Raw genomic sequence first — 12,636 nt, forward strand, 5'->3', positions numbered from 1 at the left:
TACTAAGGAATCACAACAAAAAGTCTTTCTTTATGGGAAAAGACTGATTACCAGGAGTGAGACTCCATTAAAGTCAACGGAGCCGTCAGAATTGATCAAGAGTGAGGGTGGGCTTGATTTCAAGGTGTACGAATCGCAGCCAAAGCTAGAGACTTTAGGATTCTGCAGCACCGACGCTTATTAAGTATGTGAAACCAATGTCATATACATTACTATAAGGAACCTGCCTGCGGTTTAAGGTGGCCCCGCTGGGCCTGGCTAGCATTTGCTGTGTGAGTGACATTTAATTAGCACACGTGGTGATTGGCGGGTCTTGACCCACATGGGTGTGTGAGGTAAAGGGGTTATCCTCCCCGCCCTGCTCTTCTCCCGCGGGGAGAATCTGTTGGCTTTAGGACCGCAGCGAATCCTTCGCCTCCTGGGGTGGATGTAGAAACGGGGAGGAGAGAGCTCTGTAGAAAAAGGCAGGAGGCGGCTAGGGTGAGGAGGAGGAGGGAAGCGATGCTAAATCAAGGGTACAGCTGACGGGTAGAGAGGGCGCGGAACCGTGTGCGGCGAGAGGGGCGCGCTGTGTGTGGATGTGCATGTGTGTGCACGTGTGCGTGTATGAGTGTGTGCGTGCGTGCGTGCGCCTGAAGGTGGGGGCGCCAGGTGCATCCCGACCCAGCACCGTCCTCCTTCACACCTAGAGCCCGGCATCGCCCCCCCAACGCCGGCCAGATGAACATGTCCGGTCTCACTTTGCAAGAGTACGAATTTGAGAAGCAGTTCAACGAGAATGAAGCCATCCAGTGGATGCAGGAGAACTGGTAGGTGCCCGGTGGGGTGGGGTGGGCAAGGTGTGGGGGTGGCTCAGGGCTGTGAGCAGGGCCACTGGCTGCATGCGCGCCCGTGCCAAGCTGCAGTGATGCGGGAGAAGCGATCTCCAGAAGGCGTCTTGGAAAAGAATGAATGAAAGGTCCGGGGGTGGCAGCGTCAGTCTGGGGAGCAGGGCGGGTGGGAGGGGGCATATCGCACTGGGGTCCTTGAGGGCAGTGCCCGTGCTATGTGGGGCCTGCTGTGGCCACAGACCCGGAGCAGCGCTGTATTGACAGCCCAACGCCCGCCCTGTCAGAGCTGCCTCATGGTGCCACCTCGTTGGCCCGCCTGGCCGTGCCCGGCGCTGGCACACACGAGCACCGGCCCTGTCAGCATCTCGCGTCACATCTGCTCGGCCATTCATGGCTAGCGCTGAATGAGCCCGCTCTCTTCCTCCCGAGCTCTCCTGCTGTGAATCCCCCTCAGTGCACACTGCCGCATGCCCTGCTCTCCAGACACCACCCTCCCTGCCACTCACGCTGCTCCATCATCGTAGCGTTGTCTCTACTCCCCTCTCTCTCACTCGCTCCTCTGCTTCAGCACCGTTAAGACCTTTTCCCGCCCCTCACCTCATCCACTACATCTGCTTTTGTCCTCTCCACCGGCCTACCCCTGGTCCGCGTCTTGTCCTTGACCTTCTCCTGTGCTTTGTCCCGATGTACCCCTCATTCGTTTCTGCCCCTGTCTACTTCCGCTCCCTCACCCTCTTCTGTCCGGGGCTTTCTCACCTGTACCCAACCCCACCTTCTCCTGTCCCCAGCTCTCTCCCAAACCTGTATCAGCCCCATCCTCTGTCAACATAGTTTCCTCTCCTGACTCTATTTCCCATCCCTCAGCACCCTTTCTATCTCACCTTCCTCTAATTACACAAGGTCTACTCGTGTCCCCATTCTCACAGCCCGAGTTTCCACCCTGCTACCCCATACAAACATACCTACCCATGCTCCCCATACAAACATACCTACCCACACATACATGCACACATCTTTACCTCGTCACCTTTACCCCATTCCTGCTTGCAACGAAGCCGTGCCTTTTCCTGAATGATCACTGGCACGTGGCCATCCCCAGTGAATCTGGATCCGCGCCAAGAGTCCTTGTCCGTGTCGATGGGGCGCTTTCTGCTCCCAGTGACATAAAATGTCTATAGCACCGTGTCCTTGCTGCTTATATTTTGCTGCCTCCCCTGCCATGCCCTCTAATGAATTTTTCTGGAAAGCAGCTTACAACTCTCTTCCAGGCTGCTCTCTTCTCTGTACTACCCGTGGCAAAATATTTCACAAATAGCTCACCTCTCGTGTGTGATGGCGCCGATTTAGTACGTACTAGGGTGATCCGCTGATATCGATACTTTACACTTAGTAAATGCACTGATTCAAACGTAATATAAAAAAATGCCTCGTGTGCAATACTTCTATCAATTTCATGGGCATGGGAGGTCGTTTCTTTAAATTCAAGGTCATGTAGGGTCAAGGTCAGCGAGATTTATAGCTACAGTGTACCCTCTTATGATCTCAGGGAACTCTTCCCAGACTTAATGACGTCAACTATTGTGCGCATGTGCTACTGTTTTGATATTTTATTAACAATATATTGACAAAGCCTTGCTTGGCTGACTGGGCACGATGATTCTAGTTATTTATATACGAGGAACATCAGCAAAACAAGTGTAAAACAAATCAATCCAATTCATGGAGACAAGACAAGTGAGAGATGCTGCCTGTATGTTTTAGTAATTACTTGACCTGTATTGCCCAGGACACAGAATCCAAGTGCTTTTTATTAAGTAATACGCACCTGCCTTAAGAGCGTTGGAACCTCGCAACAAGGCCCAGTCCATACATTTAAAAGGAAATTGTATTTTTTTTAAATTCATTTAGTGCCTCAGGTAGGGAAAATAAAACGGATATAATATTGAGTGATCAAAAGGTCCCCCGTAAACTAATGACTTTGTTTTCTGAATTTCATTTATCAATGCTCAAGGAACTCTAAAAAAAGTCATGTTTCTATTGCTTCCTGAAACTTGAATAACTTTCTTTCAATCTAGCAGCAGAGGCAATTGTGTCCTGCCAATGCACCAGTATTCATTTTCAGTATACTTGTGTAGTATGGACGCCTAGAACATAGCAACATATTACTTTTTCATTCTTAGTATTTGTAATTGTGTCAGTTGTGGTTCTTGTGAGAGCTTTAGATTACAAGGCATGCTTTTCGTGGCCACCCTGTGAATGCACGTCTCTCTGGTTCACACCCACAGGCGAGAGGGTGTGTCGGAAGCCGCAGAACTGGCTCCCTCACCCTGCTCATGCCTTAAGCTACTAATCAGGCTGAACGACTGATCCACACCTCTCACTGATTTCAGTCCTTCACCTCTGGAGTGATAGTGAAAATGTGTCACATAGTGCCATGTTTGGACGTCAGTTTATTGTGTTAAGCATCTGTCCCTAGTTGTCTGCTTTGAGACCACCAAAATCTTTATGAAGGTCCCCAAAAGTAGATATGCTTTTGAATGTTCAAAGGAGTACCAGGGTATAGTGAAAGTGCAAAATATTGATTGTAGCTCAAGAGAAATTGCCTAATTTCATTGGTGGCTTGGTTAACAGGGCTGGTTTGGTCACATTTCTTGTGTCCTACATCTATTATTGAATATTGTAATATCCGCTTAATGCCCTGTCTTCATCAGTCTACGAAGACAGAATTATCCAAGTCATTTTTAACAGATAAGCCTGTAGCTATTTCCCTGTAGGGGTTTTATATTTTTGTAGTATTTGTAGTTGCCTTAATTTATTCTGATGTCTCTTTTTATCAGAGACCCTCTGGAGGGTTCTTCGTGCAGACAAACTCTATGTTTTTGACACTTTGCCCACATGTAAGCTTACATCAAAGCACTCTTCCTCTGCCCCATTCCATTCCACTGAATTGTACTCCATTGTTTCTAGGTTCAGGCGTGTCTAGATCTAACCCATCCATCAGGCCTTACCCATAAGAGATCTGGTCATTACATTTGACTCCCATATGCTAATTTGGTAGGAGGAGCCAAGTGTTGTTTGCATGGATGAAAGTTGCCCATTCCTTCCATTGTATTAGACTCTCGAAGGGTCTTCAATACACATTGAAAGGGAAGGTATGGTCTGAACCCTGAGATGCTCCACAGAAGAAATATCCAGGTTTTGACGAGTAAGTACATCTTTATCGCAAGATTAATTTAAACCATCACAAAACCTTAGCACAATTCATTACAGAGCATCACATCCAAAAGGAAAACATGTTAAAATCATGTCGAGCTTAATGTACAACATCAAAAATACTGCATACAGAAAGAGATAAAATGAGAGAGAGCAGACATTTGTAAAACACGTCTGTGCCTTCAGCAGTAATTAAGCGGCAATTCGCCTTAATAAACAAAAAATGAATTACAAGTGTACAATAAAAATGCGCAACACTCTTCTATGGCAATTGATTGATAAAATACATCTTACAAAGAGAAAATCCAAAAATTCAGTAGATGAAAAAATATCGGCCAACACTAAGTGGTCAATCAAATTAATTTTAACATGATTATTGAAAGTCATCCTAAAAGACATAGGGTGCTATGTTCCATAAGGGGTAAAAATAGGTGGAGCGAACATTTGTAAATTGCTTGTGTGCCTTCAACAGCAACTCAACTAAACGAGCAAGGAAAAAATTACAGGTGTGCAAAAGTTACTTAACAATCTTCTTTATCAAGATGATTGATAAAATGCATCTTACAAACTGAGACTCCGAAAAAAAATCATAGGTTGGTAACAAAAAACAACCACCACAAAATAGTTAACATTTGTCTTGAAATAGTTATTAAGAGTCATCTTAATAAATCACGAGAAGAATCTAATAGCTGGATGGCCCGACTATGATCATATCATATATGACTACCACAGATTGTCAATTCAGCACCTTTTTAAGTTGAGTCCCCGTTGCTCAAGGAAATTCAATTCCTTTGCCAGCTATTTCGTGTATTTTAAAAACGAGGAGTCAGCTGACCAGAGTTCCCCTTTAACCAGGCTTCCACAGCAATTGTACAAGATCGATTTGACAAGCTTCCAAAACATCAGTATTAGCCAACATTTCCGACAGGCTGCTAGATTAGGGCAGATTCAAATAAAATGTTTTAAAGTCTATTTTTCAATCTTGTGTGTCTCTTCACTCCTCCGGCATGCTGGCCTTACCTGTTTACTCCAAAGAGGTCACATCTAAGCATGATATCACATTACATACAAATTTACTGTCTGACTTTTATCCTCCTGCTTGTTGTACAATATATTTATAATGAAACACTATTAATTGCCATACAATTAAATAGCATTCCCCACTTGGCCCTTTTGGGAACATCCCATTACTTTTTCTGGTATATATGGAATGACAGGTAGTAGTTAAAGTGGACGTACCCTCCTGTGGTTCTTTCAGAAATGTTTTTCAAGGTCTATCCTGTAAGTCATAGGATTCTGCTGATAGTTGAGTTTGGCATGGCAGGCAAGCTTGTGGTCACTGTTTTGTATTGCATGCTTTTATTTCTAAGCAGACCATCAAGAAATAAAATCCATGAGGCACCCCCATAGTTTGTGGAGGTCTTCTATAGTACCTTTCAAAATTTGTGTATGTTGATTTGTTAGTTAAGTTAGGTTTCCTGGTTTGACGACTAGACATTCTTAGCATTAACCAATGCTCTCACAAACTTTTTAGATGATTTCTAGAAAGTTCCAACACCTTAGTTCTAAAGTTATTGTCACAAACATAGAGCAGAAAGGCTTGTTTTTCTGTTGCAAACTTTATAAAATAAAACCACAGTGCATTGCCTCCAGTATCTTTTAGGACCGTCAAATCAAACTTGAGTTATCAATGGTTCTTCTACGGTGTGATGACCCTTTCATAAGTGCATTGTGAAGTGAGGGCTCAACTGAAATCCAGTGGCCCCATCGCATTCTCCCATTTTGTAACTTATTGTACAAGATTGTGGCACGCTACAACGAAAAAGCCTAAGTGTATTTGTGATACAACTGAGCATGTATTCAGCACAGCTCGATTTTTAGAATAGGATTCAATGCAGGGCACTTTGTTCAGCCCAATTTCACTGATCTCCATATTAATCAGATATGTTTATACATATTGCAAAGTCTGCTACAAAAAACATGTCTAACAATCACTACCATTCTTGTAAGCATGACTGTTGCAGTAACTTTAAATAATGATTTAACTGTAGCACAACATTTCTGGCCCAATGTGTATTCAGATAAAGTATGGTATCGTTGTAATACTAGTCCCCTCCCTTTATGATTCACTTCACATTTAAGGCAGCCAAACCCTTGTTGCTGTTAAACATTGCCGGAACCTTTGTTACAGTTGGGAGGCATAGTTCAATATGTAGAACTATGGAAACCAGGAAGTAGTAGATAATTTACATCCCCTTTCACACACTTCCATGGTGATGCCTAACCTTTATATGAAAATCGTTTTTCTTCGTTTGGTGAGCACAGCACTCCTGCTAATGCTTGTTGGTGGACATTGTGGTTCGAAAATGAAGCCCGCCCTTAATATTATCCTTTTTGTTTTAACAGCTGCAGAATTTGCACTGACTCCATTCAGCAAAAACATACAGAGCCTTTCACCATATAAAATGGAAATTTTAAGCCATTTTATTTAAACAACCTCATTACACTGCATAAGTCAGTGCTAAGCATAAATTGTGACCCAGCTCTGAAGTTGTGTTTTCACCGGCTAGTGTCTATTGAAATTTTAAAAATATTTTTTGAGTTCATATTCAGTCGAAGGAGTAAATGACTTATTATCATAAGTGTCTGCCGTCAATAAAGTTCCAGAGCAGTGTGGTAGGTGTGGCCGATGCATTTACATTTTTTTTTACCATACTTTATTTAATCTATAAACGTGAATCAGTTTTTAATGAGGAGCCATTTTGTTAAAACTGCGAGTACAGTTCATGTTTCACTGTATTACACTTGACGTTTCCTTTTCCCTTAAGTGAGCTCTCCAGAGGAATACAACTTGCTAAGAAGTATTGTTTTTGAAATTTATGGAACAATAAAAAATTTATTTTACGTAGACCACATATGAAATACTGACTTTATTTGGCAAACTCCTCCGAAAAAGTGAACTTAAAACTGTGCCCTGGACAGAGTTACTCACAGAAAGTGTAGTCCTCTCAACATAAGAGCATATTGTGATTGGCTAGTGAATGTACGTAACATGACCACGTGATTTAAAATGTAGGTTCTAGAGCAGAAGTAAAACTCCATATAGACGCAAAGAAGCTCCCATCCCACCAAATTGGAGTTTAATGAAATCTACGCTATTGAAAAACAATCAAGCTACCTGTGGATATATCCATTTATAACTTGCACATACTGTGCCCAGTGACCACATGTATGCAGGGCACAAGTCGTAAAAAAAGAAGTGGAGGGACGCTGTCACCGGAAGTGACGGCCCGACAGGAAGTGACGTCACAAAAGGTGCAGAGCTCCTCGTCCCAAAGAGGGCAAAGAGTGAAGTCCAGCTGTTTGGCAGGGGGGATGGCGTCTCCCCGGTAAAATAAGTGGGGGGACACCGTCCACCCGCGTGTTACCCCGACTCGAGCCCTGCATGTATGGCTATTCTCTTACAGTAGATAGCTGGTAACCAATGGTTTCATTGGTTTATTGGGAGGGAGAGAGGGAGGCAAGCACGGACCGACTACCATTTTGTGTGTGTAAAAGGCCGCTTTATTGAAACAGGTGCACATCACATTTTTTACCAACTGGCTAACCGCCTTACAAAACTAAACCTCTCTAAACATCGAGTTACCTGACCCCCTTGTTTGTCTTTCTCCCTCCACCCCTACGATCCCACATTATAATATCCCTCCACCCCGCAACATAACAATATATAAACAGCATTGTATCCCATGAATAGCCACATTTCTCCCCTACGTCTTAAATCCAATGCCTCATAATACCTACATTCCTATTTGTCCTATTGCAACTGTAACCAAACTACCCTCTAATGTAACCCCCAACTGTTTACCCCTTTCCCCGCTCCCGTTCCCCAAGTCCCCAAACTTAAACCCAAATACCGACCTCCAGCCAAACTTGGCCAACATTCCAACCAAACTCCGCCTGCACCTGCTTCCAGCGACGACATACAATATAACCTTGCCCTGAGAACCTGTCCCAATGCCACGGCCTTCATCACCTTAATCACTTGTCCCTAACAAGGGCAGAAAAGACCCCCAAAAGGTAAAAAACCACCCCTAAAACCATTGAAAAACAGGGAGGGAGGGGGGGACAAAAAACCTCGCTCCGCTCCCACTGGGCAACGCGGGAAGCCCCTTTTATCTTTGGGCTGGAAAACATACTTTTTGGGCTGCCCTTGGCTCCAACCAAAAACAGCCCAAAACGGCAAAATGGCCGCGCCCATGTCTCGCTCCCTCCCCCTCCCAAAACAGCCCGGGGGCAGACCTCGTGGCTCGGCTGCCCCCGAAACCCCTCTTCTGCCGCACATTACATCCTGCACAAAGCACGAACACTGCTGCCACTTCAATGGTAAACCACTAACCCCACCAGACTACACACCAATGACATTCTGCATACTGACGAGGCGTGTTTTTTCCCTTCAGGTTTATCAAACAACCTGTTACGTTTTTCAGTTTCTTTTCATTTAAGCTTGGTTAATGGGCATTTTTGAAACTTCCAGCAATCAAGTTGGTGGACAGTTTAGAACTGTCCACCAACACTTCTTTCAAATACGCCTGGGATTGCTTGGTCTTGAGTTGTGTTTTTTTTAGTTTCTACCCACAAAGACCGATTCAGATGATAACTTGATCCTGTAATTAAAATGTCATTCGCTTGCTTTTCACGCGTGTTGCTTGTTTCTGTTCTTGCCAAACCTGTCTCGGCTCCCCACAGGTTTTTCTTGTTCACAGTACACATTCCACACCCAAGTCTTGTGGGATACCTGCTGCGCCCAGCCTGTTAATGACTCTTAGATTTCTGATCTGTTCAGGTAGTCTGTTTACACCATTCCTATCTTTTTGTGGCCGTCAGTTTCTTTTAACATATCATTGCAATGGCTTAATTGTGTTTTGTTCTCTGTATTTGTAATGACCCTTTCAGCTGGGATAATTCAAAGTAACAATACGTGTGACAATGATTATACATTATCTTGATCAAACGGTCGCAGTGTAACCAATGGTAATTTCAATAGGTTGAAAGAAAGTAATTCCTTTTAAATCCTAAGTGAACCAAGCGTTCTATTAAACCCCTGCTCAGGGAAGGCCATTAAGTGCCACAAACAGCCGTGCTATCTTATGTTTTGTTGCCCTTGTCTATGGTGTAGTGCTATGGAGACATTTCTGAATGTTATGGGTACAAAAGCAACAATAGCGTGCCTCTTACATTTAATGAGTAGCTACAGGTTGTGTACACATGCGATGAGTCCTGGAGACCAGTAACACGTGGTGAAGCCCTAGACGTTTGTCTATTGTAGTTTGAGATTAGTGTGTTGTAAAGTCACTACATGATGCTATAGCTACAAAGCAAGGAGGTAAACTAGGAAGACATCTTGAACTAAATGTTTGCTTTTTGAGGCAGGTATTTTTTTTCATACATGATGTGCCCTGAATGGTTGTGGTCATGTTTGTGGTGTTTCAAGGGAACCTTGAGCCTTAATGCATTCAAGAAAAATACACCCTTCCATTTGTGGGGTAGTCAAAACATATATAATTGGGTGCAGGGTCTCCCTCCATACCCCTGCCCCACACTGAAGAACCCCGGTGCCACTGCACCTCTTGCACTTTTGACAGCTACTCCCCTTGATAAATGGTTCAACCTAGTAGCCAGGTACACGTGAAGACACATGCTGAATTAATAAAATTTCATTTTAATGCACAGTATTTAAACTAAGCGAGATGGAGCCCTCATTACTTCCGGTATGGTGACAGGTGGTTTTGTTTGAGCCCTATCCATCAGTTCCTTGTGGTTTAGGACGTGGCCACACAAAACGCATCTCTAGATTGTGCCAATCTTTCACAGCAACATTATTGAATAGCCCTTCACCTGTTAATCAGACCACATCTTTTTTCTATAGTAAGTAACAGGCTGTGAGCATCTTTTTTATTATTAGAGTTTTATATAGCGCAAACTAGACCCGAGACATCGGGTATCAGAGCGCTTTACATGAGCACCAGTTTCGTTACAGAAGGACGCATACATTTTTGTTAGGCACGGGAAGATTAACACCTTCGCTGCGGCGGCTATTCCGCCTCAGCGCTAAGGGGGCGGGGGGGCCACACGTCGCTCACACGGGGGTGACGGAACCGCTCCGTCACCAGCCTCGGGTGAACTGTGCTGATGACGGAGCGGTTCCGTCATGGCCCTGCCCGCTCAATAGAACGATCCGCGCAGGCCATGACGGAACCGCTCCGTCATCAGCACAGCGCCATCGCGGCTGATGACGGAGCGGTTCCGTCATCAGCGTCGAAAAGGTTAAGTGATTTGCCCAAAACCACAGGATGTTGAGCGTCATTGCCGAGACTCCAACCTGGTTCCCCAGCCTCGAGGTCAACCTCTCTAGCCGTAAGGCTGCATCCTCTACCCAACATAAATTTTATAGTCGAAAGTTTTCTCCGAAACTTTGGAAATAATTTGCATGGCATTTTATTAAAATCAGCACAAGTAAAATATCTTTATTCATTCATCACTCTGTTTAGATTGCAAAGGTAGCAGGTAATACACTTGGCGAATAGGACACTTTACCCAGCATGCCTTTACAACGCATGCTACTACCCTGCATTTTTACCCCGCATTTTATACTCGAAAAATCTTTTACAACGCAGGGCTTTACAATGCAATCTATTACAACGCATACCCCATTACAACGCAATTTACTATTCTAATTCCACTGGGGCGTTAATTTGGGGGAATGCGTTGTAATGGTTTGAGGTGTAAAGCGAGTAAAAAATGTGGGGCAATGGCATGCTTTGTAACGCATGAGTTGTAAAGGATGTTTAGCACACATGGCCAACCCTCTGATATTGTTTAGACTTTGCTTGGATTCCAAGTGGAATTTGGCCTTACATTTCCCTTTTCCCTGTTCCTTGAGTTACTGATACTGGGCATTTGTAAATGCGGGAGGTGGAAATACTCACCACTACAAGTTTTTGTGGCCTAACATGCAGGAGTAAGTGTGTACGTGCTGATTCCCTCACGTTTTCCTTGGTGTTTAACAAAGATATTATGGCTGCTAATTTGCAGGTATAACACCACAAATTGAAAAGGCGATTGGACTGCTAAACTCCCTTTCCTGGCCTGCTTGGGATTAATATGAGAGCTTTATTTAGGAACATAATGAGGAAATTCAGTTATACTTACTGGAACAACTGTGGTACACTTCAAAGTACCCGAAATCACGTTTGCAATGCCACCAGGATCTAAGATCCTGAAATGCAACAGAACCGGCAGTGCCAGAGGCGGCACAGCCATAATTTTTAAAGACATTTATACTTGTTCCACTGAACTCAACTCCCCCTTAGCAGAATGTGAAATCTTAGCTTTCCAGCTGTCTTGTAAAGAGCGGAAGCTACTTGGAGGTGTGATTCTTTACAGATCGCCAGGTTGTCACAGCCGATTGACCACCAGCCTCCTCTCACAGCTAACTCCACGAAGCATAAAACACAACCAAACTTGGGGGCCCATTAGGATGGCGGGCGGATTGCCCCCGCCAGGCTGGCGGTAGCCACCGCCGGCCTGGCGGGGGCAATCCGCCCGCCATCCTAACCAGAATGACCCCCCACCATATTAGCATGGCTGGGGAGTCCGCGGTGGACGGAAAGACCGTCCGCCGCTTTTCCGCCGCGGTCGCCTTGCGACCGGGGCGGAAAAGGTTTAATATGGACGCGGTGTCTATCAGACACCGCCAGCCATATTAGTATGGGTTTCTGCTGATGCCTGAGGCGGTCTTCACTTCGAGGGCCCCCAGAGTGAAGGCGAGGTGGGGGGTGCACACGGGGGTACCTGTGGTACCCCCCAGCATTTGCATACACAAAGCAGTGCCTGCCGCTTGTGTATGCAAATGCATACATGCATTTTTAGCATTGTGGCGGGCAGTGCTGAGAGCACCGCCCGCCACAATGTTAAATATGCAGGATGCGCCCGCCACTCTGGGAGGTGCATCCTAATACCCCCCACGGGACCCCCGCCCTTATGGCGGGTGGTCCCAAGTACCTTGAGGATGGCGGGCGGGCAAAGTCCGCCCGCCATCCTAATGGCCCCCTTAGTTATCGGGGACTTCAATCTACACTTCGAAAATAAATAGGACCCTCTATCCAGACCCTTGGAAAACAATATGAGAATGCTCCAACTCAAACAATGTATCACTCTCCCCACCCACATAGCTGGCCACACATTAGTCCTCCTATATTCAAACACTGATGCCACTAACAATATGGACATTGTTCTGGTAACTTGGACGTATCATTCTTTAGTTACTTTTTCTCTCACACTACCGGTTAACCAAAAAATACACATGACTCAACCTCAGTCCCTAAAAGACATTGGAGTCATATAAATATTGAGTCCTTCTCAAACCATTTCACTCGACCGGCAAGGGAACAAAAGAGAAGCCCCTTGTTAACTACATCGAAAACCTTAATTTGGCTATTCATTAGATAACTGTGTACCTTTGAAAGCGAACATATCAGCTAGAAGTTCACTATCTAAAAAGTGGTATTCACCTGAGTTCAGATTAGCAAAAAGG

General features: G+C 44.8%; 1 protein-coding gene across 2 annotated transcripts in view; it reads left to right on the forward strand.

Moving 5' to 3' along the window:
• Nucleotides 1–323: 323 nt before the first annotated feature.
• Nucleotides 324–12,636, forward strand: part of ELOVL6 (ELOVL fatty acid elongase 6) — a 318,318-nt gene continuing 306,005 nt past the window's right edge. Inside the window, exon 1 of one of the 2 annotated variants that reach the window (XM_078676094.1) lies at nucleotides 324–809. In XM_078676094.1, coding sequence (XP_078532220.1) covers nucleotides 721–809 — 89 coding nt within the window. In that variant the 5' untranslated portion in view covers nucleotides 324–720. Of the gene's footprint in view, nucleotides 810–6,449; nucleotides 6,558–12,636 lie in introns of those variants that run through there. The other variant, XM_078676096.1, reaches the window with a different exon arrangement.

This window comes from Lissotriton helveticus, chromosome 2_1 (assembly GCF_964261635.1).
Source record: "Lissotriton helveticus chromosome 2_1, aLisHel1.1, whole genome shotgun sequence".
In the NCBI taxonomy this organism is placed as follows: Eukaryota; Metazoa; Chordata; class Amphibia; order Caudata; family Salamandridae; genus Lissotriton; species Lissotriton helveticus.